This window comes from Bos grunniens, chromosome 20 (genome assembly GCF_055505025.1).
Source record: "Bos grunniens cultivar Pamir isolate PY7600 chromosome 20, Bosgru_T2T1.0, whole genome shotgun sequence".
Taxonomy (NCBI): Eukaryota; Metazoa; Chordata; class Mammalia; order Artiodactyla; family Bovidae; genus Bos; species Bos grunniens.
Window position 1 is genome coordinate 70,471,568 of NC_141184.1, and position 25,609 is coordinate 70,497,176.

A 25,609-nucleotide genomic window follows, 5' to 3' on the forward strand; every position below is an offset into this window, starting at 1 on the left:
GCTGGTTAGACTGCTCATGAAAGTATTTGTTGAGCCATAGTCTTAGTTTTTCCCAGGGATGATATTCAGAATTATTTACAACCAAGAAGGTATGGGCACTGACGAGTCAGAATGAATGTTTTCCGTAAACAAACGGTAGGGCCATAGTGGGGCATGTTATGCAGATAAACAAATATCACCGTGATTTGGGTATTTCATTTCACCCTGGTTCAGTTGTCAAGCTGCATTGCTAATCTCAGCTTACTTTATACATGACTATGCTAATATCACACTAGCCAAAGGAAGAGGGTAAATTCCCATCAAACTGTTTGAGGGTCTAAAGCTTAGTACTCAAGCATTTAAAAAGATCATGAAAACTCTTTTCTTCCCCCTCACAATCTCTTCTTTTTTGTTGTTTTTTGTTTTGTTTTGGTCAGGCCAACATTCCCAAATGGAGGAGTGATAGCTAGGACAAGAGTGGGACTCTAGTTCGATCTGCATTCTGGGAGACTGCACCTAGGATGCATTAGACTTACATTCCAGGTAGTAAAAATCAGTGGTTTAAAATCAACTAAGTTATTACTATTTTTTTTCTTTAAAATGGGAATGAAGAGAGAAAAAAGTCTCTCTCTCTATATATAGAATACCTCCTTCGGCCTTTGCACTAGGACCTACTTGTCGTGTCTTAGTCTTGTCCTGTGCTAGATCACTTCCCTTGTCCTTGGAAACTCAGATGGTTAAAGCACTGCCAACACTGACTTGATCAAAGTGTTTTTCACTGTTCTTGTTGCTCCTTTACTTGTCTACTTATTATATTTTCAAAAGTATATATTTTAAAAGTACATAAGTAACACGTAATTTTGTGTTTGTAAAAACAGCTCGTCAACTGCAGAACATAGAGGAAGAAAGTGACGATCTCCTTTCAGGTCCTTCTTGCATCCAATCCTATTCCTTCTCTAGAGATAGTTGTTATTGTCTGGTCCTTTTATGCTTTCTTCTGTGCATTTATATATACCCAGATGTGTGTTTGCCTGTATGCACTAAAAATTAAGAATCACCCTTTACATATTGTTCTGCAACTTTTTTTTTCATCTCACAGTTTACTTTGCAGAGTTTTCTATGGCAGAAATTAAAGCTGTATTCTATTCTTTTTATTTCTTTTTTTGACTATTATTTTTTATTATATAAATTTCAAGTGTACACCATTATAGCTCAACATACAGAGTAATCAGAACCACAAGCCTAGTTAGCATCCATCAGCATACAGTTGACCCCTTTCACGCATTTCACCCACCCCCACGTCCCTCTTCCCTTCTGTAACCACTAATCTGCTCTCTGTATCTATGAGTTTGCTTTTATTTTATGAGTTTGTTGTTTGGTTTTGTGGTTGTTGTTGAGGCATTTTTTAGATTCCACATATGAATAAAATTATATGGTATTTGTATTTCTCCTTCTGACTTATTTCACTTAACATAATACCCTTCACAGATGGTAGGATTTTATTTATTTTATGGCCGAGTAGTATTCCATTGTGTATGTATACTACATCTTTATCCATTCATGCATTGATGGACATTTAGGTTTTTTTCCATATCTTGGCTATTATAAGTAATGCTGCAGTGAACACAGGGGTGCACATATTTTTGTGGCTTGGCGTTTTTGTGTTCTCTGGGTAAATGCCCAGAGGTGGAATAGCTAGGCCATGTGATAGTGCTCATCTTGAATTTTTGAGGAATCTCCTCCATACTGTTTTCCGTAATATACACCAGTTTACAGTCCCACTAATAGTGTTAGGAGGGTTCCCTTTTCTCCATATCCTTCTCAACATTTGTTATTCCTTATTTTTTCTGTAATAGTCATTCTAACAGGTATAAAGTTATGGCTCATTGAAGTTTTGATTTGCTTTTCCCTAATAGTGATGTTGGACATCTTTCATATGCCTATTGGCCATCTGTATGTCTTCTTTGGAAAAATTTTTATTCAGATCATCTGCCTATTTTCAAATTGTTTTTTTTTTTTAGTTATATGTATTTTTTCTATATTTTGAGTATTAAAATATAGTACTTTATCGGGTATGTGACATGCAAATATCTCCCTCCCAGTGCCTTTTCATTTTTAATTAGACTATAATTGCTTTACAATGTTGTATTAGTTCTTGATGTACAGCAGTGTGAATCAGCCATATGTTTCCTCTCTCTCTTGAGCCCTCCTCCCACGCTCCCCATCCCACCCATCTAGGTCATAACAGAGCGCTGAACTGAGCTCCCTGTGGCACACAGCAGGTCCCCACTGTCTGTTTACTCATGAGAGTGTATGTATGTCACTGCTACTGTCTCAGTTCATTCCACCCTCTCCTTCCCCTGTTATCTCCACAAGTCCATTCATTCTGTCTGTGCCTCTATTCCTGCCCTGCAGTTAGGTTCATCTGTACCACTTTTCTAGATTCCATATATATGATGTTTGTTTTTCTCTTTAAAAAACCAGGGTATGTGATACTGCTAGCCTTGTTCTTATGGATCACATTCTTTTTATTTATTTATTTATTTTTTTTGGCCGGGCCCCTAACAAACGCCTTCCGCCCAGCGGTTGAAGACGGAGAGTTCCGTCACTGAGGCCAAACCAAAGGACGCGTCTTCAAGACCGCCCCCCTGCCCGGGCTCCCAAGTCAAGAGCCTTCGCATCTTCGCACTCCACATTCTTTTTAAATGCTGCATAATCATGTGTTCAAAATAAGAATCAGGCTAACATGAATTGAATACCTGGTATGTGTCACACAGTGTTCTGGCTTTTTGGAGTGGTATCACAGTTAATTCTAACAATAGCTCTACAAAAATGGAAATGTTCATCTTCTTGTTACCATTAGGAGAAACGGTCACTGAGCAGCTAAGAAATTTGGCCAGGGTCACATAGCTGGAAAGCAACAGAGCTATGATCCCAAGCAGTCTGGGTTTGGAGATCATGTTCCAATCATTACTCTTTGCTCCTAGTATAGGTATATCATACTTTATTATGATTAGCATTGCCGTATTCATGGACATTTAGGTTACTCCAATATTAGATTATTTTACATGACACTGCATTCAAAAACCCCAGTTGAGGTGTCTTTGTGTGCCTGTGCAAATATGTCTGCTGATAGAGTCCTAAAAAGACATTTAAAAGTATGATAGTTCACATTTTTAAAGCACATTTTTAAGTGTAATAGTTCAAGTAAGAGGAGACCAATGTATTTGGTTAATTATTGACCCTGATCATGATCAAATTCAGAGCAAGATATAGACAGGTAAATCTTCAGGATTTGACAAATGTCTGAGCTCTCAAGCTATTTATCCTTTTATACCATGATCTCATCCTTTGCTTCATAGACCCTGCAAAACTCCTCCCGTTATCTGTCTCATGGAGAGGTTGCCTAGTCCACAATGTTACTCTGCCTCAAATTCCAGTTTATTTCATTTGCATTTGACTTGTCTCATAATAATGCAGTCAGCATGCAGAGGAAGTCCAGTTGCCTAGGGGACTGTAAGTAGGGAGCACACTTCCATGTCATTGGGATCTCCTTGGGTCATTTTTGTTGTTTGGACGCTTAACAGACCTCTTGGATTATGCTTGTTCTTATGCTCACAAAAATATAAATATCTCTGCCTTTTAAAATTTAAAGGTCTCATCCACCTATATTCCTTTTTTCTATAAATTTTCTAGTTCACTTTTTGCTTTTATTCACTAATCTTGTCACCTGTCTCTGCTCCCCTGACACATTCACTTTCTGAACAATATTGAACACTCAACACAGATGTCATTTTTTCAAGGTCCTATGTTTATGTTAAGTGTCTCATTTAGATGGGTGCCTTAACTGGGTCCAGAGAGGGGAATGTCTAAGTAGTCAGGTATCTTTGCCTTGATTTACAGACCTGGAAATGGAAGCAGGGGGTCACTTCTGAGTGCCCTGGGACACAGAGTAAGCAGAGGATATGATAGCGAGAGGACAGGGTCGTATTTAACATGAAACTTCTTTTTCTTGGGAACTACATGAGAGGTCTATACCAGTATGAGCAGAGGACATCTATACAAGACCTCTACTCTGATAATTTTCTGAGAAGCCAGAATTTGAGCTTGTTGGTTGTGTTTGTTGGTAGACTTATATTCTGCTTTCTGGACAAATACTCTTTCTGTTTATACCTCAACACAGTCTATGCTCCATTAAGCTTTTAATAGTAAATATTGCATTTTGTTCCTTGTACCTCTGGTAAACTAATGGTACCTGTCTGCATGCTAAGTTGCCTCAGTTGTGTCTGACTCTATGCGACCCTTTGGACTGTAGCCCACCAAGCTCCTCTGTCCATGAAATTCTCCAGGCAAGAATACTGGAGTGGGTTGCCATGCCCTCCTTCAGGGGACCTTCCCAACCCAGGAATCAAACCTGTGTCTCTTATATCTCCTGCAGTGGATTCTTTACTGTCTGAATCACCTGGGAAGCCCAAACTGATGGTAGAAAATCTAAATCAAGTGTTTAAAAGAAATTCAGTTATGAGCCTCCTTTTATTTTTATGTACACTATACAACTCCCTCAGCCAGAAACACACATTTTTTTTCATTTTATCTCTCCATTAATGGCCTATTTAAATCATGATCTTTCTCATTCTCCATGAAGACAAACATTGATACAAACGTCTTATCGCTGAGTTAAAGTCAATTCCTAAAAGATAACTCTGACCTCTTTCTAGATTCTTGTGAGACTCTCCCTTGAAATACTTCCCCATGCATGTGAGCTGGGGGACCAGGAGGGCAAGTCTCCCCCACTGAAGGGAGAATCTGCTGGTGAGCTGTGCAGTAAAGTAAACTGCAGTCACGCGTGAGCCTCCATGGCGATGGAGCTGATAAGGACTGAAGGGTCTCCTGAAAACAGTGCCTTCTGTTATCACCAGCTCTGCCAAAGCAGAGTAAGCCACAAAAGCATTTAAGTTCTGGAGCATTTCCCAGATTTACTCCATCTCATGTGGTTTTTTTTATTTTTTTTGATAAGCGAATGCCCACGGTTAAATAAACAAAATGCAAAAGCAGACTTGCTATGGACAATAAACTAGAGAGGGTAATTGACATTTTTCCATTTATTGATTATTAGATTTGAGACACGCAATCTGTTTCCTATTAAAATAGCATTTTTTGAGGAAAAAACTAGACAAAACACTAAGATATATGTTTCTATCTTCATTGAAATATCTACCTTCTACTCTTTTGGCCAATCAGTCATTGTTAGGCCAGATTAATTGAAAAAGGTGAAAGATGTACATCTCCTAGTTTCCTATTAAGTTTCAGACTTGGCCCTTTTCTCTGATAATTAAAACACTATCATTAAGAGGCTGGTCTTGAAATTATTTCCATTTGATTGCTGAGAGCTCCCATTTTTCAAAGGGATGAAAAAGAATCCTGATAAAAGGTAAGATCATCATTATCATCATCCTCTTTGTCATCATGACAGTGCATTTTCACTGAGAAAAAGACTATTTTGAGGTTGCAAGCATCTATGAATTTCTACAGTTCTGCCTTTCAGTTTCCAAAAATATATATTTAAAATGGCATAGAAGTCTCCATAGGAGAGCCTAACTCTGCTTATCTTTTTGATGTGAGAGGTAAGCTGACTTTGTGGGAACAGATTTCTTTTATACTCCGTAATCATAAAAATATCATATCCCCATTTCCCTGTGGGATACGATTATATAGAAGGAAGCCGCAGCAAATCTCTTACCATATGTTGATGTTATGAGCTATACTAATCATTTTCATAACTCGCTATTAGTATCCTGCTCCCAAGTCAGGCTGAATCAAAGAAGTGTTTGAATTAATTCTAACTACTGCCACCACCGAGATTTCCTTTGAACTCACTGCTATATATTTATGAGTAAATACATTTTTTCTTGCCTCTGGAAAATATTATTTAATAGGGAAGGAGCTTGTCTGAGCCAAATTCCTTCAGGCCTGAGAACCCATTCAATCACTGTGAATTCTGAATTCTGAATTTTTCAGGCTAAATTCCATCTAAATAGATGAGAAGATTTCTATTTCTATTTTATTTAGTGTGAGATTTTATGGTGGAGTTACTGGTTTCTTCAAACATTCCATTGAAAGAAATAGAATTTAAAGCGTATGTGGGGTTTCTGCTTTGTTTTTGTTTTGAAGATCGTCTACCCTAGAATGAGGTTGACTTCACAAGCCACAGGTAGAAATCAGCTTCAGCTTCCTGCAGCATGTCACTGAGAATGGAGCTCCATTCTGATCTTGAGGAAGATCAGTTGCTGCCTTGGCATTTTGCTGATCCCAGGCTCCCTAAAGCAACTGCAAGCTGGGACTCCTCCTTAAGTAGCCTGATCCCCTGGGCCCCCAGCTGAAGAGCCTGCCCAACTCTAAAATATTGCATCTTCCTGGAGCCCTGTGCAGACAGGCTCTACTACCCTCCTTGATACCTTTACATATTAACCTAGATCTAGGCTGAATTTTCCATACCCTTTGGAGCCCCAAATAATGAACTTCTGGCTTTGAGAGTCAGGTCTAGAACTGCTCAATATTTGATAAATCCAGTCCCAGTCTATTTTGTACCCACTTTCCTTCCCAGCCCATCAGCTCATGCCATTAGCAGTTAGCACCAGAATTGTGACAGGCGTTTCCTTTCCTCAGGAAAGGAAAATTGCAAACAACCTTAAATATGGAATCTCAACAACTAGATAAGCAAGTCTACTTCTGTAATCTATCAAAGTATTAACAAATGTAATGGTTCATTTTCTGTTTACAGTTTTATGTATTTTATATATTATACACCTTTCTGTTTATGTTGATAATTGAGAACTGATTAGACTCCCAGATGCATTATAATATGTGATTAAATTATAAGCCACTGGGTGTCACTCTTAAACTGTGCAAATGTGGCTTCAGTAGTGACTTTTCAATAGTGAATTGGAAATGGACAGTTAGAGATATAGCCAGGGATAGAAACCATTTGAACTGTTTGGGTAGGTACATTTGCAATGTCAGTGAACTGTGGCAGAGTTTGCCCTTAGGTTCTTATATATTTTATCTGACTCATTTTTCAGTGGCAGTTAAACAGGAATAATAATTGGAAAAAATCCCCTCAGCATTAAAAAGACAGAAAGACTTTCATTAATCCATTCAACATATGTATTAATCACACACTACAAGTAGGATATTAGACTAATGAACTTTGAGATTATAAGAAAAAGTGAATTTGCATCATGCATGAAAGTGAAAGTGGCTCAGTCATGTCCGACCCCATGGACTATACAGTCCATGGAATTCTCCAGGCCAGAATACTGAAGTGGGTAGCTGTTCCCTTCTCCAAGGGACTTTCCCAACCCAGGGATCAAACCCAGGTCTCCCACATTGCAGTCAGATTCTTTACCAGCTGAGCCACCAGGAAAGACCAAGAGTACTGGAGTAGGTAGCCTATTCCTTCTCTAGCAGATCTTTTTTTTTTTTTTTAATTTAAGTTTATTTAATTAGAGGCTAATTACTTTCTAACTGGGGTCTTCTGTAATGCAGGCTGATTCTTAACTTATTGGAATGCAACTATAATAAAAGAAAATTCTTCCTGTTATTCCTCTCAATGAATTTGTGCCTCAGATTAATTTTCCTACTGCCCATCAACCTTAGGCTCAAGCTTTTACATTCTGCTCTGTGATACTGGATCTGAGACTATGCAGGCTATTCCCCAGGCTTCTGTGATGGCTGGCTTCTGGTTAGGGTCTGCCCACTAGAGGCATTGGCTGGAGGTTATAAGTTGATAAGAAAGCAGAAGGAATATTCTTCTTGTTTTCAGTTGTAGTCAATTTCCCTTCATTTGTTGCATTCATAAAAGGTTCCGCCTCCACCTAATCTCAGCATTTCTAGCATCAGTTCTCCTGTGACTCCTTTAGCAGTGCCATACTTCCTCTTAGAACTCCTATCAGAGGACAGGTAGCAGTCACGTGTTGTCTTCCTCAGACCGTCTGAGTAGTGGTACCTTGGGGGTCTGAGCATCTGCTCTGTGGAAACACTCCCCGCAAGCCCCCAGGTTTTGGTAGACCATTTCTGCTCTTTTACACTTCCAGCTCCAAGAGTGGTAGCGCTGCTTCCCAAGCTACTAATACCAGGGGTATCTTAGAAACCTTTTCCCCTCTCTCGGCCTTCTAATCCTGTGTAACTGTTCCCCTGTATCAACTCATCTCTCTCTGAAACACCTAGCATGGCTTCTGACAGAGTTCAGACTACAGTGAGCATGAGATGAGACATACACATGTTCTCTTTCTTCATTCACTGTCAGATTGTGTGTGCTTCTCGTGGTTGAGAAATATCTTGTAATACCGAGAGTCTAGTGTTCACTATTAATAATGTGTTTTTCAATCAATATGGGTCCTCATTACAAGCCAAATGGTCAGCTGAAAAGAAGTAGAAAAAAAAGGCTTCACACAATAAAGGATGTAATGATATGCTGACTGTTCCAACACGAGGGGAAACCTGGCCATGTTGGACTTAATGAAAAGTGATCTCCAAATTGCCCCTTTCTAGGAGATTTCCCAGAATGACTTGATCATATAATAGTTTTACCTTTCATGTTGACTTTAAAAACTAAACCTCTCATAACACGTCTCCATAGTATATAATCTTGCTAAGTTGAGTAGGACAATTGTTGTTGCCTTAAGGAAGTTACAACTAGTAGAAGAAATAGGCGTGTAAAAACAGAGAAAACCATAATGTGCACTGTAGTGTTCATTGCAGCATTTACAATAGCCAGGACATGGAAGCAACCTACATGTCCATCAACAGAAGAATGGATACAGAAGTTGTGGTGCACATATACAGTGAATACTACTCAGCCATAAAAAAAGAATGAAATAATGCCATTTGCACCAACATGGATGGATCTAGAGATTGTCATACTGAGTGAAGTAGACAGAGAAAGACAAATATCATATGATATTGCTTATATGTGTGGAGAAGGAAGTGGCAACCCACTCCAGTTTTCTTGGCTGAAAAATCCCATGGATGGAGGAGCCTGGTGGGCTACAGCCCATGGAGTTGCAAAAGAGTCTGACAGAGCAACTAACACTTACATGCAGTATCTTTTTAAAAGGGTCCAAATAAACTTATCTGTTAGACAGAAACTGAGTTACAGATGTAGCAAACAAACTTGTGAGGTTAAGGAGGGGTGGATAAATTGGGAGATTGGGATCAACATATACACACTACTATATATAAAGTAGATAACTAATGAGGACCTACTGTAGAGCACAGGGAACTCTGCTCAATACTCTGTAATGGCCTATATGGGAAGAGAATCTATACCAGAGAGAATGCATGTACCAGGTGAATGAACTGATTCACCTGAAGCTAGCAACATGGTAAATCAACTATAGTCCAATACAATTTTTAAAAAACAGAGAGACAAAACATGGCAGTGTTTGATAGGAGCAATATATAGAACAAAGCCATTTGTCACCTGTTTGTAGTGAGACTTCATGAAATAGGTTGAAAGATAGAGGGGAGAACAGGGAACATGATGCACAGATTCTGCTAGAAATTTCATTCACTCCCCTGCTTAAAGCAAGAAATTATTATGGTTATTGTTATTACGATTACTTCCAATAGCTTTAAAGACCTATTGGAAGAAGAGTCTTACCCAGTCATGGAGTTTTGCTTGGTATATAACGTTTTCTTCTCTTGCCATAATTTAGTGTTATTTTATTTTATTGTTCTCAGTGACAGTGGAGAACGTCTGATTCCTTCTTTAAGGCCCCTCAGTAATACCTTCTTTAAAGGAGTAACAGACTAGTGTTAATTCTTTGTTTTATGCTGTCAGAGTTTCTTTTTCAGTTTGTTTGATTTTTACCCCCCTAGAAAACACATGATTATATTCCCTGGTCCAATTTCTTTTGGCCCCCATCCTTCATGTCTCACTTCTTGAACCGATGAAATTATCATTGTCCTTTCAGCACAGAACACAGAGCTTGGTAAGACAGGGAAAGAAATCTCCCAGCTATAGTGCTGGGACCATCAATCCATGGGAGCTTTGAACCCTGATACGTTTCATCCTCTTACCAGGTCATTTATCTTTGAAGGTGGTGATATACTAGGGTGAGAGATGACCTAATGATGAGGGACATCTTCACAAGTTATCATTTGAAGAAGTGGTTTTTGAAGAATAAGGAGGAGATGTGCGAGGGGGTCTAGCAGTGAACTCTTCAACTACTAAATCTTTTGTGATTCAGCACTGTTTCAAAATATATTTGCCTAAAATTCTTGAGGGATTCATTTAAAGGAGAGGAGCAAGAGGAAAAGAGAGGGGTTTGAAGCTGAGGAGAGAATATTTGTTGCTTTTGCTTTTTTCCCTCATGATCTGAGCTTATTTGAATGGTTTTTGTCCTGCCAAGTGACTTAGTTTGAGGGATCTTCCTCTGGTTTTGAATAGTGATGGGAGTGTAGAACAAATTTTTCCCTGAAAATGCCCCTGCTGTTACTTTGAGCTATATCAAAGCACACTCCATGCATAATTCTTTGCATTTATCTCTTCTTTTTATGGCAACTCATTCCAGATGAATGCGACAACCTGAGCGGTACTAAGACAATGTAAGTGATAAACTTATTTAAAATGGATTTTACTTTACCTTATAACAAAATATCTGTGTAACTATAGCTTGCCGAGTAGAATGTAAAGCTTTTTACAAATGAAGGCTCTAATGAGATACTGATATGTTTTGAAAATTGGCCCAGGAGATTGTTAGAAGAACTTGGCAGCCTTACAACCTTACGGTATAGACAAACTTCTGCATGGAATAACACAATTCATATACACCTTAATGGGGACCTCCTGGCTCTGACTCATAGCAAGACATGAAGCCAAACAATCTAGTCTGTAGTGCTTGTTCAAGTTCCTGATGTAAATCTGGAGGCATATTTACTTTGTATTTTCTGAAGTGAATGATGTCAGGGTGGCCAGGATTTCAGGTAAGAAACACTAATGGATAGTTAAGAGACAATTAACTTTCAAAAAAATCAATGTCAAAGATACTCAGAAGGTAAGCCAGAAGAGACTTTATTTTCAAACAAAAAAACAAATAGGTAAGAGCCCACAGAAAGAAAGCCAGTGGAGGAATTTAGCTTTATTTAGAAGTCATCCAAACAGGTATGTGAAGAGAAATAAAGCTAGGTTCTAGACAAAGAAAAAATAATTAAGGGAGCTAAATCTTAGCCTGTACCTGGATCATAAGGGTATCTTAAAGAATTTCAAAATTGCAGTCAGTTAATTAAATAAAAATATCAAACCAACTGTTACCGCTATTATCATTTGGGTTAGACAGCTGATTGATTGACTAGTTACTTTGCTATCTTATGAAATGAAATTGAGAATCAGTATAATATTAGTCATATCTGTGTAACATGATTAAATTACTTCAGGACAATCAAATTAATATGTTTTACTATCCCCACAACTGATTGTTTTAAAGGTAATTTGATCCACAGTGATGCAGCAAAATCTACTTTTGAGATGGGCTTCCAAGGCTGGTTCAACTGTGGTTATTTTAGTTGTGAAAACAGTCTCAGTCTCCATGACCTAAGCAATACAGGTGGTTGGGGCAATTCTCCAAGTACTTTAATTCAGCAAAAACATTGGCTTTCTGGAAATTACCTGGGTCATTTGACATGTGTTTTGCTTGAGCTAGTTCAATAATTTTCCCAATTGTCTACTTTGGTTTTGCCAGAGAGAGACAATCTTATGATGTCTGGACACAAATATAAGCTGGAGATGGAGAATTTTCTTTGCTATTGGGCTTAAAGGATTTTTCCGAGTTGGCAAGTGCAGTCTCATCTAAAATTAGGGGAAAATTGTTGGTCTAGGTCCGTGCACTGGAAATGTGTGGAGTGAAATAACAGAGATCTGTAGATGTTCCAGGTTAGAGCCGGAATGCCACAACACTTAGCTTTACAATCAGACTTACAGATACAGGATTTTCCATACCAGTGTTCCTCAAAGTTTTTATTAATCATTCTTTCCGATAATCAGGATTGCACTAACCTAGAAAAAGTCTGTATTCTAAAGAAAGAAGTTTGTAAGGTTATAGTAGGAAATTATAAGCTTAAAATGCTAGGATAAGATGTCATTTAAATGCCAGAGTGTGAGATGATATGGAGTGGTGGAGACTGGCAAGCTGGAACATTCATGCTCCTTCTAAAGGTGGCATCCATTACTCAACTTCAGCCAATGCATACAGTGTGCAGACGTGGTCCCAGACTTGCCAGATCTCCCATTTTTCAACAAAATTCAGGAACCTAGATCTTTATATTAAATTCTCCAATGTTTATATGTTAGCAATCCCTTGAACTTCGCTGGGCCCAGTTAATAACACCTCCTCTCATCTCCTTTTGATTTCATTACCAGTAGAGAAATGACACAGAAATTAGACAGCTGGAGATCAAGATGTCAACATTATTACTGACAAAGTTGATGGAAGAACAAAGCTGAAATGTATTTTCTAATTACCACTCTTCTCAGAAGAAACCTTGGGTATGCAGAAGTGTTTGGTCAGGAGAGAAACAATGGAAAAAAGAGGAATGATAGTGCTCTCAGATTGTTAATCGAGTAACTCTATCCAATTAAGAGATAAGAACCAGTGAATGTCAGACCTAAGCTCCTCCCCATCAGGATGAGAGATCAGAGAGCTAGAATGGAAGTCCCCACTGCTGTCACTGTCACATGCACATTAAAACATAAGGTAGGAAGAAGGCCAGGGAAGGGAAGTCCTACCGTCTGCTGTGCTGTGCTTAATTGCTCAGGTGTCCGACTCTTTGCAACCCCAAGAGCTGTAGCCCACCAGGCTGCTCCGTCCATGGGATTCTCCAGGCAAGAATACGGGGAGTGGGTTGCCACGCCCTCCTCCAGGGGATCTTCCCAACCCAGGGAAGTCTAGGATAGTAACGAGTCATTCATTTTATAAAATGTTGTGCGAGGCAAACACAACTTTACTCAGCCTGCAGATACCCAGTTTGCAACTTCTGGTTTGCACTTACTCTGTTTTTAAACTTGTCAGTTAATTGTACCTTTTAGGACTAAAAATTTGCAGTAATATTACTGTAGGCATAAGTATTAAAAATAAAAATTTCTCTACTTTTATAGAAATTCAGCACATCAGAATACTTTTTGATGGTTTTGTGCAATAATTTAATAGTCGTGTCTTCGTCCATAGATTAGATTTTCCTGAAAATGTGTGTTGGTAAATAAATTTCAGTTGATGTCCAGTCCTGCACTCTTTTCGGCCTTCCCAGGTGGTGCTAGTGGTAAAGAACCAGCCTGCCGATGCAGAAGGCCTGAGATGTGGGTTGGATCCCTGGGTCCGGAAGATCCCCTGGAGGAGGGCATGGCAGCCCACTCCAGTATTCTTGCCTGGAGAATCCCATGGACAGAGGAATCTAGTGCGCTGCAGTCTATAGGGTCACAAAGAGTCAGACACAGCTGAAGCGACTTGGCGGCATACAGGCACGCCTGTACTCTTTTTATCTATGTGACCCCACAAAGAAAGCCAGTATTTAAGGTTCACAGCCCCAGTTCTGACTTCACATTTCTCTTTCACTGATGCTTTGGTTTCATATCTGCTGAAACTGTTACTTACTTTCAGTTTCTGTCCTTGCCTCATCCTTCTGTTGATATTTTAACATCTGAGGTTGTTTTCCCGGTGACTGTTTTGACTTCTCTAGGATTCTGGTTCCTCTTCCCCTACCCATTTCCAGCCATGCTCCCTCGAGTTGCTTTGAGTAAACACTCCTCTAGTTCCAGCCCCAGAGATCCCCACACTGTGTGGTTCTCCCGTTAGGCTTGCTTCAGACCCTTAACAGGAAATAGCATTCATAGTTTTTCCATTCTTGGGTGGTTCTGGAAATGTTTATTAAATACATTTTGCAATGAGTGGACCATTGGCTGGGCAATGATATTTGTCATAACAGGATTGGTCTTGTTCTAATGGTTTGGCATTGTAAATGGGTTTCTAATTCAGCAGAGAAAGAAAACAAAGTCATCCTTGATGAAAATATCTTAAGAAAAAATATTTCTTCTCTGATGTGACTGAATCTCAAGAAGTATTTTTAAAATATAGCTTCATTTTTGTAAAATTCCCTTCTTAGAATCATAACTGACTAAAAATGTTTTTAATTTCACTGTAGCAATGGTCTGGGTGTTTTGGATGTGTAGACCTAATTTACTGCTTACACTTTAGTGTGTTTTTGATTATTCAAGAACTTTTTTTTTTATTAGGCAAATGACATCCACATATCAAAATGATGACCCTTTTCTTGCATAGTATCCTGAGAATTTTCTCCTCTGGAGCTTTCTTCCACCCATGTTCAAGGGAGGTCTTGGGGGTCAGAGTGCTTTGAAGTGGGTACTAAACAGGATAAAGGAATCTGTGCCTGGTATTGTCCCTTTTTGTTCTAAGATGACCCTACTGGATAGATTTACTATCTATCTGTGGGGGGATGGGGGAAAATCTTAGCTCTGGCTTCTCAACCTGTTCAGCTATGGGCCTTGAACCTCTGCTCCTGCCAGCACAGTCCAGTAGGGAAGTTAGTCTGTACCAAGGCAGGCAAAAGGCCAGAAGACTTGGCCCTGCCAGCCATAATCTATGCAGAGTCAGGCTGGAAGCCACAGGTTCTCACTAGAGTAAACCCTAGGCATGCAGCATCCATAAAATCATGGCCACCCCATGATTTCCATTTATTGAGTGCTTGCAATGGCTTTGTAACTGTACTGTTTTTCATATATTACTTCTTTTCATTTAATCCTTGCAATAGCCACGAGATAGGGATCCTTATGGATGAAGCAACTCAGTGGTTAAAAACATGCACAGGGTCACATAGCTAGTTAGTAGCAGAGCTACGATTTTAAGCTGGATATCTGATCCATTGCTCATCAAACATGGCCCATTGGTCTGTCACTACTGTTTGGCTTTTACCTAGGCATTCTGTTCAGCATTCCAGTTCTCCATCTGGCTGGGAACCATGGCGTTTGCCCAGCTTTTAATAAACTCTACCCAGGTAGATATAAAGCTGCTACGCACAGGGTGTTCGAATATATCTTTTACCCTGAACTCTCAGAGACTTAGTTTGCTAGAGTTGTCACAATGAAATACCATAGACTGGGCGGCTTGAAAAATAGAAATTTATTTTTCTCATGGTTCTGGAGACTAGCAGTCCGAGACCAAGGTGTTGCAGGTTTGGTCTCCTCTAAGGCCTCTCTCTTGCCTTTGCAGTGGCTGTCTTCTTGCTGTGTCCTCTCACTTGGTCCTCTTTCTGTGTGTGTGTCCTTGGTGTCTGTTTGTCCTAATCTCTTCTAATTAGGACACTTATCAGATTGGACTCAAGCCCACTCTAACAGCTTTATTTTAACTTAATAACCGTTTTAAAGGTCCCGTCTCCAAATACAGTCCTTTTCTGAAGTACTGGAGGTTAGGGTTTCAGTACATAAATTTAGAGGGTGAAGCAATTTAGCCCATAACAGGGATCAAGAGCTATCACCCCTGCCCCTGAGAATTGTCAAGCCAACTGGAAATTGAAACCATAGATTTTGTACTCCATTGCTCCATATCCTCGGAGAAGGCAGTGGCAACCCACTCTAGTACTCTTGCCTGGAAAATCCCATGGATGGAGGAGCCTGGTAGGCTGCAGTCCATGGGGTCGCTAGGAGTTGGACACGACTGAGCAACTTCACTTTCACTTTCCCCTTTCATGCATTGGAGAAGGAAATGGCAACCTACTCCAGTGTTCTTGCCTGGAGAACCCAGGGGCCCGGGGGAGCCTGGTGGGCTGCCATCTATGGGGTCACACAGAGTCAGACATGACTGAAGTGATTTAGCAGCAGCAGCTCCATATCCTGATTTCTGCCCATTCCTCACTGGCCATTCCACAGAGAGAGAGAGAGACAGAGAGAGACTGACTTCAAAACACCTGTTTCTGTGCCCACAACTGAAAAGACTGGTGTTTAAGGCCATTCTCTTAATATGGAAATTGCTTCTTGGGCTCAAATCTTATTGAAGATTAAATACATGTATATCTTTGTTTGAGGGTCTTCATATTCATCTTAAGGCCACTTTTTGATTGTTACATCATAAAATGACCCTCATCTCTCAAGTAGACACCTTTATAGGTGATGAGCATTGAAAGTATCTTTTGGGGAGGTCTTAGCAGTAGAATATAGTAGTTATGTATACAAGCTCTGGGTTCTGATTGCCTGGGTTAGTATTTAAGCTCCATCTTTCCTTCATTATGTCACATTTTCCATATGTAAAGGGGAAAATAATAGCATTCACTTATTGGATTTTTTGTTAGAATTAAATGAGTTAAACATAGAATGAAGTTACAATAATGTCTGGCCTACGTTAAGTACTCACACATTTTAGATCTAAATTTTATTATTAGTGTGTGAATTTATAGAAGTATCTTTATCCTCTAGTGTTATTTTATCCTGGGTAATGTTTATGAAATGCACATATGTGTATCATTTATGGCATTTTTTAAGTCTACAAAAGACAAAAATTCAACCCAAATTGTCTTACACATGTCAAATAAGTTATTGGCTCTTGTAAATCAAGTAATTCAAAGACATACCAGCTTCAGATATGACTTGATCCAAGACTCAAAAGTTGTCTCCGGACTTTACTTTTTCTCTACACATTTCTCAGCTGTGTTGCCTTGGTGTTACCTCCATTCTTGTTGGCTCTCTTCTCATGCTTGAATGGTGACTGTTGTCAGCTCTTGGAGCTGCATGCTTCTGTGTTGAAATCGATCAGAAAAAAGTGAGCATCTTTATCCTAGAATTTCCAAGGAATAGTCAGGGGTCAACTCTGATTGGACTGGGTAAGCCCATGTGTTCGTCTTTGATTGGATTACTGATGCCATCTGGATGCAGGACTTTGGCCAGGTCCAAGTCATTCATCCCATTCTTGAGTTAAAGTTAGAGTCAATTTCACTAGAAGCACATAGGTTGAAAGTGGAGGAAATTAGGATATAGATACTAGAAAAAAGATACAAAGATTATAGACAGCACAATGATGAATGCTTTTAAATGTATTTGGAGGACTTTGAGTATAACTATGAGAACTCTGAGGTTGTTGGTATTTCTCCCAGCAATGTTTATTCCAGTTTGTGATTTGACAAACCTCAGAAATATCATCAACCTCAGATATGCAGATGATACCACTCTAATGACAGAAAATGAAGAGGAACTAAAGAGCCTCTTGATGAGGGTGAAAGAGGAGAGTGAAAAAGCTGGCTTAAAACTCAACATTCAAAAAACGAAGATCATGGCATATGGTCCCATCACGTCATGGCAAATAGAAGGGGAAAAAGTGGAAATAGTGACAGATTTTATTTTCTTGGGCTCCAAAGTCACTGCAGATGGTGACTGCAGCCATGAAATTAAAAGACACTTGCTCCTTAGGAGAAAAGTTATGACCAACCTAGACAGCATATTAAAAAGCAGAGACATCACTTTGCCAACAAAGGTCCAATTAGTCAAAGCTATGGTTTTTCCAGTAGTCATGTATGGATGTGAGAGGTGGACTGGAAAGAAGGCTAAGCACTGAAGGATTGATGCTTTTGAACTATGGAGTTAGAGAAGAGTCCCTTGGACAGCAAGGAAAGCAAACCAGTCAATCCTAAAAGAAATCAGTCCTGAATATTCATTGGAAGGACTTATGCTGAAGCTGAAGCTGCAATACTTTGGCCACCTGATGAGAAGAGCCAACTCATTGGAAAAGACCCTGATGCTGGGAAAGATTGAGGGCGGGAGGAGAATAGGGTTACAGAGGATGAGATGTTCAGGAAGAGAACCGTGTGACAAAGGATGAGATAGTTGAATGGCATCACTGGCTCAATGGACAAGAGTTTGAGCAAACTCCAGGAGATAGTGAAGTACAGGAAGGCTGGTGTGTGGCAGTCCATGGGGTCACAAAGAGTTGGACATGACTTAGTGACTTGACAACATTGAGGACTCTAGTACATACTAAAATTCAGACCAAGCTCATTATGTTGGATGACTAATTATGTCTAGCATTATATAAAAGACAACACTAATGCTAATTAGAGAGAATTTCCTACATGAGTCAAGTCTATATGTCTGTATGTTAAAATACACAATGCTAAGGCATAAAAATTTTTCACATTTTGTTTTCTAAAAATGGAGAAGGGGTTTTTGACTCCTCTTTTTCATTATAGCCACTTCCCTCCACCTGCAAAAAGGGACCACTTTGGGTGGATCACTACATGATTTAAGAATTCATCTTTTCTCCTTTGGGGTGATATTCTGGCCTGGTCCCACTATACTGGGGGAGAATCTAGCCATCTCTCTTTCAATGCTTCTTCATCACCAGATCCTAAGAATTCCAGTTCAGGCTTAGGCACTAAAAACTTTGCAGAGATAAGCACTCAAATTCGCCAGGCTTTGTTGAGACAGAATAGGCTTTCTACTTGCTTCTAGTCCATTCAAACCTGTCTCACTCGGCCTCAGGAGATCTCTATGGATTTGAGCCCAGCATGCTTGAATTCTACTTTGGCATTTGGGGTTAAAGCCCCTGTGTTTTGCTTCCTTTGTTTAATATCTCCCTTGGAAACGTTATAAAAGAAGTAGTGGTGTGCCCAAGGCAAGAATTCAGGTAGTGCTAGGGCCCCTGACTGAAATGCCATCATAATATCTTTATACCAATACTTAACTGCACGTAATTGTACACTGCAAACAAAACTTTTGAGAACGTTTAGATATAATATTATTGTCTCTGAATTCCAGAATTAAAGTTCCAAAGAATGAATAAAAGAGAAATCAAGGACTCATTATATGGCTCACATGCTTGAAGAATATCGATCAGTAGTCTGAGCTGGGCTGTCAAAACCCCTCATTAAGAACAAAGGAATCTGGCTCAGAGAACCAAACTTGAGTAAAACATCTTAATGGAACCAACTGTTTACTAATATGATTTCCATGGGAGGAATCTGGCCCTAACTCAAATTTTTTTTAATACAAATTAATCTACTAAGGGGATTTGTTTTCTTAACCCGAAGCCTGAAAATCATTTTTGTGAAGTACACCACTGTATACAGGGTGACTGTTTGTGCATTCCTCCTTGTTAGGAAAAAGAATGGAAAACATCAAATCTTGTCAAATGAAGCAAAGGAAAAAAATTAGTCTTTCATTTGTGGGAGAGAAAATAACACTATGGAGATTCAAATGCCTGCTTTGTATTACAAGGCAGTCTCTAATTGAGCCCTCCTTCAAAAAGGCAACTTCACAACTTATTTCTTAGAAATTCCCTCTAATTTAAACTGCTCAACAGTTTAGCATCTGAGAATGTCTCCTTCTGAGCTGGAAAGACTAATGATCAGAAAGAAACATGTGAGATATAAAGATACTTAACTTATCTCAGGCGAGTTCAGTGATTTAGAAGAGATTGATATGCCAGTTTTTCCTTATTTTAATGACCTTTCCCGCATGTGGCTTCCCTGATTCCCGTAATAACACTTTGTTTATACAGATAATTTTCTCTCCAGCAGGAGCTCTTACATGCTTTAATAACCTTTTCTCATAAATCAGCTCAGTATACTGTGAAGTTGATGAGGCACAGGGGCTAGGAAGGGTTCCCTCAAGACTGCCAACTGGGCCTCTGTTGCTCCACTGCCCCCTCCTGCACCTCCAAGTGGGCTGATGTTGGTGTAGGGGCCTGGAGGTAGGACTTGACTGGGTGGGGAGGTCACCCCATAGTAGCCCAGGAGCGAGTGCAAACTCTGAAAAACAGCAGTGTTTGAGAAGTTCCCATGTGAAGGGTCACTGAGAGTTGGACACGATTTAGTGACTGAACAACAGCAACGTGAAGAAACAAAATCTGAATTTTAAAAAAAGAACTTACTTTTAGTGCTTGATTGATTAATTTTGGAGAAGGAAATGGCAACCCACTCCAGTATTCTTGCCTGGGAAATGCCGTGGATAGAGCAGCCTGCCTGGCTACAGACCATGGGATCGCAGAGTCCTGCACAACTGAATACACACACACACATTTGTTTATTTATTTGCTTGTTCAGTTATTATTTGTTTTGGCTGTGCTGGCCCTTCGTGGCGGCACTTGGGCCCAGTAGTTGCAATGCTCAGGCCTAGGTGCAGCGTGTAGGATCTTAATTCCCTGACTAGGGATCAAACCCAGGCCCCTGCCATTGGGAGTGTGGAGTCTTATCTACTGGACTACCAGGGAAGTCCCTCAAATCGGAATTTTTATCCAAATCGAGTGAGTCTTGGGTCAGAGATTCTAGGGTTGGACTTTCATTATCTCTAAGGAATTCCATACGTTTTCCTGATCCAAGCCTCCATTTACTGGGTTGGCCAAAATGTTTGTTTGAGTTTTTCCATAACATGTTACGGAAAAACCAGAATGAACTTTTTGGCCAACACAATAGAAATGAAAAAATACCTCTCCTGGATGATTTGGGTGAATTAGATGGTATCCATTTGGTAGCATGAGACAGAAATAGAACTCAAATTGGCATTGACACAAAAGAAAAATTAATGGATGATGTTGTTGAGATCATCCAGAGAAGAGTCCAGAGAAGGACTTCAGGAGCAATCTAATCGAGGGTATCAAATGATATTAAGGTGTTTTTTTCTTTTTCTAACCTCTTGGCTTTGGTTCCCACTAGATGATCTCAGCCAGGTTTTTTACACATAGTGAGAAAAATGGCAGTTAGTCCTAATCTTAATAACTTAGATCCAAAGGAAAAGAGAGACCTCCTTTCTCTTGGCATGCCTATATCAAACTTCATAGTTTACATTGGGGTTCACGCTTAGGGTTGTATATTCTCTGGGTTTGGACAAATGCGTAATGACATGTACCCGCCATTATAGTGTCACACAGAATACTTTCACTGTCCTAAACATCCTCGGTACTCCACATAGCCCTCCCTCTGCCCTACCTCCACCTCTTGCATTGGTATTTCACTGTTCCCATAGTTTTTCCTTTTCTAGCGTATCATATAGTTGGAGCCATAGACTGTGCAGCCTTTTCAGACTTCTTTCACTTAGTAAATGCATTGAAGGTTCCTCCATGTCTCTTTATGCTTGATAGCTCATTACTTTTTCACCCTAAATAATATTACATTGTCTGAATGTTCTACAGTTTATGCATTCGTTCACCACTAAGGGACATCTTGGTTGCTTCTTCAATTCAGTTCAGTCACTCAGTCGTGTCCGACTCTTCAACCCCATGGACTGCAGCACACCAGCCCTTCCTGTCCAGCACCAGCTCCTGGAGCTTACTCAAACTTATGTCCATTGAGTTGGTGATGTCATCCAACCTTGATATCCTTTGTCGTCCCCTTCTCATCCCACCTTCAATCTTTCCCAGCATCAGGGTCTTTTCCAATGACTCAGTTCTTCACATAAGGTGGCCAAAGTTTTGGAATTTCAGCTTCGGTGTTAGGCCTTCAGTGAATATTCAGAACTGATCTCCTTTAGGATGGACTGGTTTGATCTCCTTGCAGTCCAAGGGACTCTCAAGAGTCTTCTCCAACACCACAGTTCAAAAGCATCAATTCTTTAATGCTCAGCATTCTTTATAGTCCAACTCTCACATCCATACATGAGAACAGGGAAAACCGTAGCTTTGACTAGATGGACCTTTGTTGGCAAAGTAATGTCTCTGCTTTTTAATATGCTGTCTAGGTTGATCATAACTTTTCTTCCAAGGAGCAAGTGTCACCATCTGCAATGATTTTGGAGTCCCCAAAAATAAAGTCAGCCACTGTTTCCATTGTTTCCCCATCTATTTACCTTGAAGTTATGGGATCAGATGCCATGATCTTAGTTTTCTGAATGTTGAGTTTTATGCCACCATTTTCACTCTCCTCTTTCACTTTCATCAAGAGGCTTTTTAGTTCTTCTTCACTTTCTGCCATAAGGGTGGTGTCATCTGCCTATCTCAGGTTATTGATATTTCTCCCAGCAGTCTTATTTCCAGCTTGTGCTTCAGCCAGTCCAGCATTTCTCATGATGTACTATGCATATAAGTTAAATAAGCAGGGTAACAATATACAGCCTGGATGTACTCCTTTCCCTATTTGGAACCAGTCTGTTGTTCCATGTCCAATTCTAACTGTTGCTTCCTGACCTGCATACAAATTTCTCAGGAGGCAGGTAAGGTGGTCTGGTATTCCCATATCTCTAAGAATTTTCCAGTTTGTTGCAATGCACACAGTCAAAGGCTTTGGCATAATCAATGAAGCAGAAATAGATGTTTTTCTGGAACTCTCTTGCTTTTTCTATGATCCAACGGATGTTGGCAATTTGAGCTCTGGTTCATCTGCCTTTTCTAAATCCAGCTTGAACATCTGGAAGTTCATGGTTCACGTACTGTTGATGCCTGGCTTGGAGAATTTTGAGCATTACTTTACTAGCATGTGAGATGAGTGCAATTGTGCAGTTGTTTGAATATTCTATGGCATTTCCTTTCTTTGGGATTGGAATGAAAACTGACCTTTTCCAGTCCTGTGGCATCTGCTGAGTTTTCCAAATTTGTTGGCATGTTGAGTGCAGCACTTTACCAGCATCATTTTTTAGATTTGGAATAGCTCAACTGGAGTTCCATCACCTCCACTAGCTTTGTTCATAGTGACGCTTTCTAAGGCCCACTTGACTTTGAATTCCAGCATGTCTGGCTCTAGGTGTGACCATATCATCATGATTATCTGGGTCATGAAGATCTTTATTGTATAGTTCTTCTGTGTATTCTTGCCACCTCTTCTTAATATCTTCTGCTTCTGTTAGGTCCATACCATTTCTGTGCCCATCTTTGCGTGAAATGTTCCCTTGGTATCTCTAATTTTCTTGAAGAGATCTCTAGTCTTTCTCATTGTATTGTTTTCCTCTATTTCTTTGCACTGATCACTGAGGAAGGCTTTCTTGTCTCTCCTTGATATTCTTTGGAACTCTGCATTCAAATGGGTATATCTTTCCTTTTCTCCTTTGTTTTTTTTTTTTTTTCTCATCTTTTCTCAGCTATTTGTAAGGCCTCCTCAAATAACCATTTTGCTTTTTTGCATTTCTTTTCCATGGGGATGGTTTTGATCCCTGTCTCCTATACAATGTCCTGTCCTCAGGCACTCTGTCTCTCAGATCTAATCCCTTGAATCTATTTTTTACTTCCACTGTATAATCATAAGGGATTTGATTTAGGTCATACCTGAATGGTCTAGTGGTTTTCCCTACTTTCTTCAATTTAAGTCTGAATTTGGTAATAAGGAGTTCATGATCTGAGCCATAGTCAGCTCCCAGTCTTGTTTTTGCTTACTGTATAGAGCTGAAAGATGAATTCCCCAGGTCAGTAGGTGCACAATATGCTACTGGAGATCAGTGGAGAAATAACTCCAGAAAAATGAAGAGATAGAGCCAAAGCAAAGACAATACCCAGTTGTGGATGTGACTGGAGATAGAAGCAAAGTCCAGTGCTGTAAAGAGTAATATTGCATAGGAACCTGGAATGTTAGGTCCATGAATCAAGGCAAATTGGAAGTGGTCAAACAGGAGATGGCAAGAGTAAACATCGACATTTTAGGAATCAGCAAACTAAATTGGACTGGAATGGGTAAATTTAACTCTGATGAGCATTATATCTACTAATGTGGGCAAGAACCCCTTAGAAGAAATGGAGTAGCCATCATAGTCAACAAAAGAGTCTGAAATGCAATACTTGGATGCAATCTCAAAAATGACAGAATGATCTCTGTTCATTTCCAGGACAAACCATTTAATAGCACAGTAATCCAAGTTTATGACCCAACCAGTAATGCTGAAGAAGCTGAACAGTTCTGTGAAGATCTACAAGACCTTCTAGAACTAACACCCCAAAAAAGATGTCCTTTTCATTATAGGGGACTGGAATGCAAAAGTAGGAAGTCAAGAAACACCTGGAGTAACAGTCAAATTTGGCCTTGAAGTACAGACTGAAGCAGGGCAAAGGCTAATAGAGTTTTGCCAAGAGAACACACTGGTCATAGCAGATGCCCTCTTCCAGCAACACAAAAGATTCTACACATGGTTTCTTCTAAGTTTTGACAATTATGAATAAAACTGCTGTAAATGTCTGTGTGTAAGTTTTTACATGGACTTAAGTTTTCTGCTCCTTTGGGTAAATACCAAGGAATGCCAAAGGCATTTTTTTAACACGAGGAGATACCCAGAGGCTAGCTTTTCCTGTTGGTTAATTCAGTGGCGAAGGACTACCGTATCATGACTGGCCCACAAGCATTTTCTGAATTGATAATGTGAGCCACCATGACCATGGAAGAGCTTTAATGATTCCAGAGGTCACAGGAAGAAATAAGGATATGCAATGAGGAAAAGTGAGATGATTCCTCCTGCATACCTTTAATTAGGGAGTACAATCTTCATAGAATCCCAGCAGATCCTGCTTAGGTCTTATGGGCCAGAATTAGGGCACACAAAAATGCTCTCACTGGGAGAGAGGCTGAAAGTGAGCACCTGTTGTTGGTAACCTCTTACAGAAACAGCAGTCGTTACCAGCTGTCTTCACCTGACAGACCTTCTCAGTCTCAGCCTGGTTCCTCATCTGTTTCCTCCCTGTTAAGCAGGGATAGTAACAAGTATTCTTGCAGAGGTTTTGCAACAGCTAAATGAGATGGGGGATAGAAGATGCCCAGCATGACGTGAAGCACTTACTGCACATTCTCTGAAAGCAGGCTTGCCTTCCTGTCGTCTGGCTGGCTGTTTAAGGTGACTGCCTCCTCGACACAACAGGATGCTGCTCTTGGTTCACTGAGATGTATCTGGGACATCAGAACTCAAAACTCCTGCTCTAGCTCACGGATGATCCATTTACATGGCTCCTTTTTTGGAGCATTGTCACTGATGGTATATTGCTACTGCTGAGTCACTTCAGTCGTGTCCGACTCTGCAACCCCATAGACGGCAGCCCACCAGGCTCCCCCGTCCCTGGGATTCTCTAGGCAAGAACATTGGAGTGGGTTGCCATTTCCTTCTCCAATGCATGAAAGTGAAAAGTGAAAGTGAAATCGCTCAGTCGTGTCCGACTCTTATCGACCCCATGGACTGCAGCCCTCCAGGCTCCCCCGTCCCTGGGATTCTCCAGGCAAGAACACTGGAGTGGGGTGCCATTTCCTTCTCCAATGCATGAAAGTGAAAAGTGAAAGTGAAGTTGCTCAGTTGTGTTCGACCCTCAGCGATTCCATGGACTGCAGCCTTCCAGGCTCCTCCGTCCATGGGATTTTCCAGGCAAGAGTACTGGAGTGGGGTGCCATTGCCTTGTCCGATGGTATATTATTTAGTCACAAAAACTGTGAGGAAGTCATTTTCACCTTCTTCTGAATGTGGGAATTGAAGCACTGAGAATGAAAGAGTTGGGACCCCAGTCTTCAAGGAGTTCATCAACATGGGTTGTAAATCTAGAGCTGTGGGAACCATTCTTTCTTTGAGAATGAATCTACCCATGCACAGAGATCTTGCCAGGAATAACCTAGACACCCATTCTGTGGAAAAAGCTTCCTTGCTCAAGTCTCAACCAGTGAATTTTTCTTGAGGGTTCCTGTAAGAAAT

The 25,609-nt window shown here is 40.1% G+C and overlaps 1 protein-coding gene across 1 annotated transcript in view; it reads left to right on the forward strand.

The window, feature by feature from the left end:
* The window catches only part of LOC147350628 (uncharacterized), a 107,668-nt gene that overhangs the window by 36,359 nt on the left and 45,700 nt on the right, over positions 1–25,609 (forward strand). Inside the window, exon 4 of the mRNA XM_086362321.1 lies at positions 10,554–10,587. Within this exon, the coding sequence (XP_086218447.1) occupies positions 10,554–10,587 (34 nt within the window). The remainder of the gene's footprint in view (positions 1–10,553; positions 10,588–25,609) is intronic.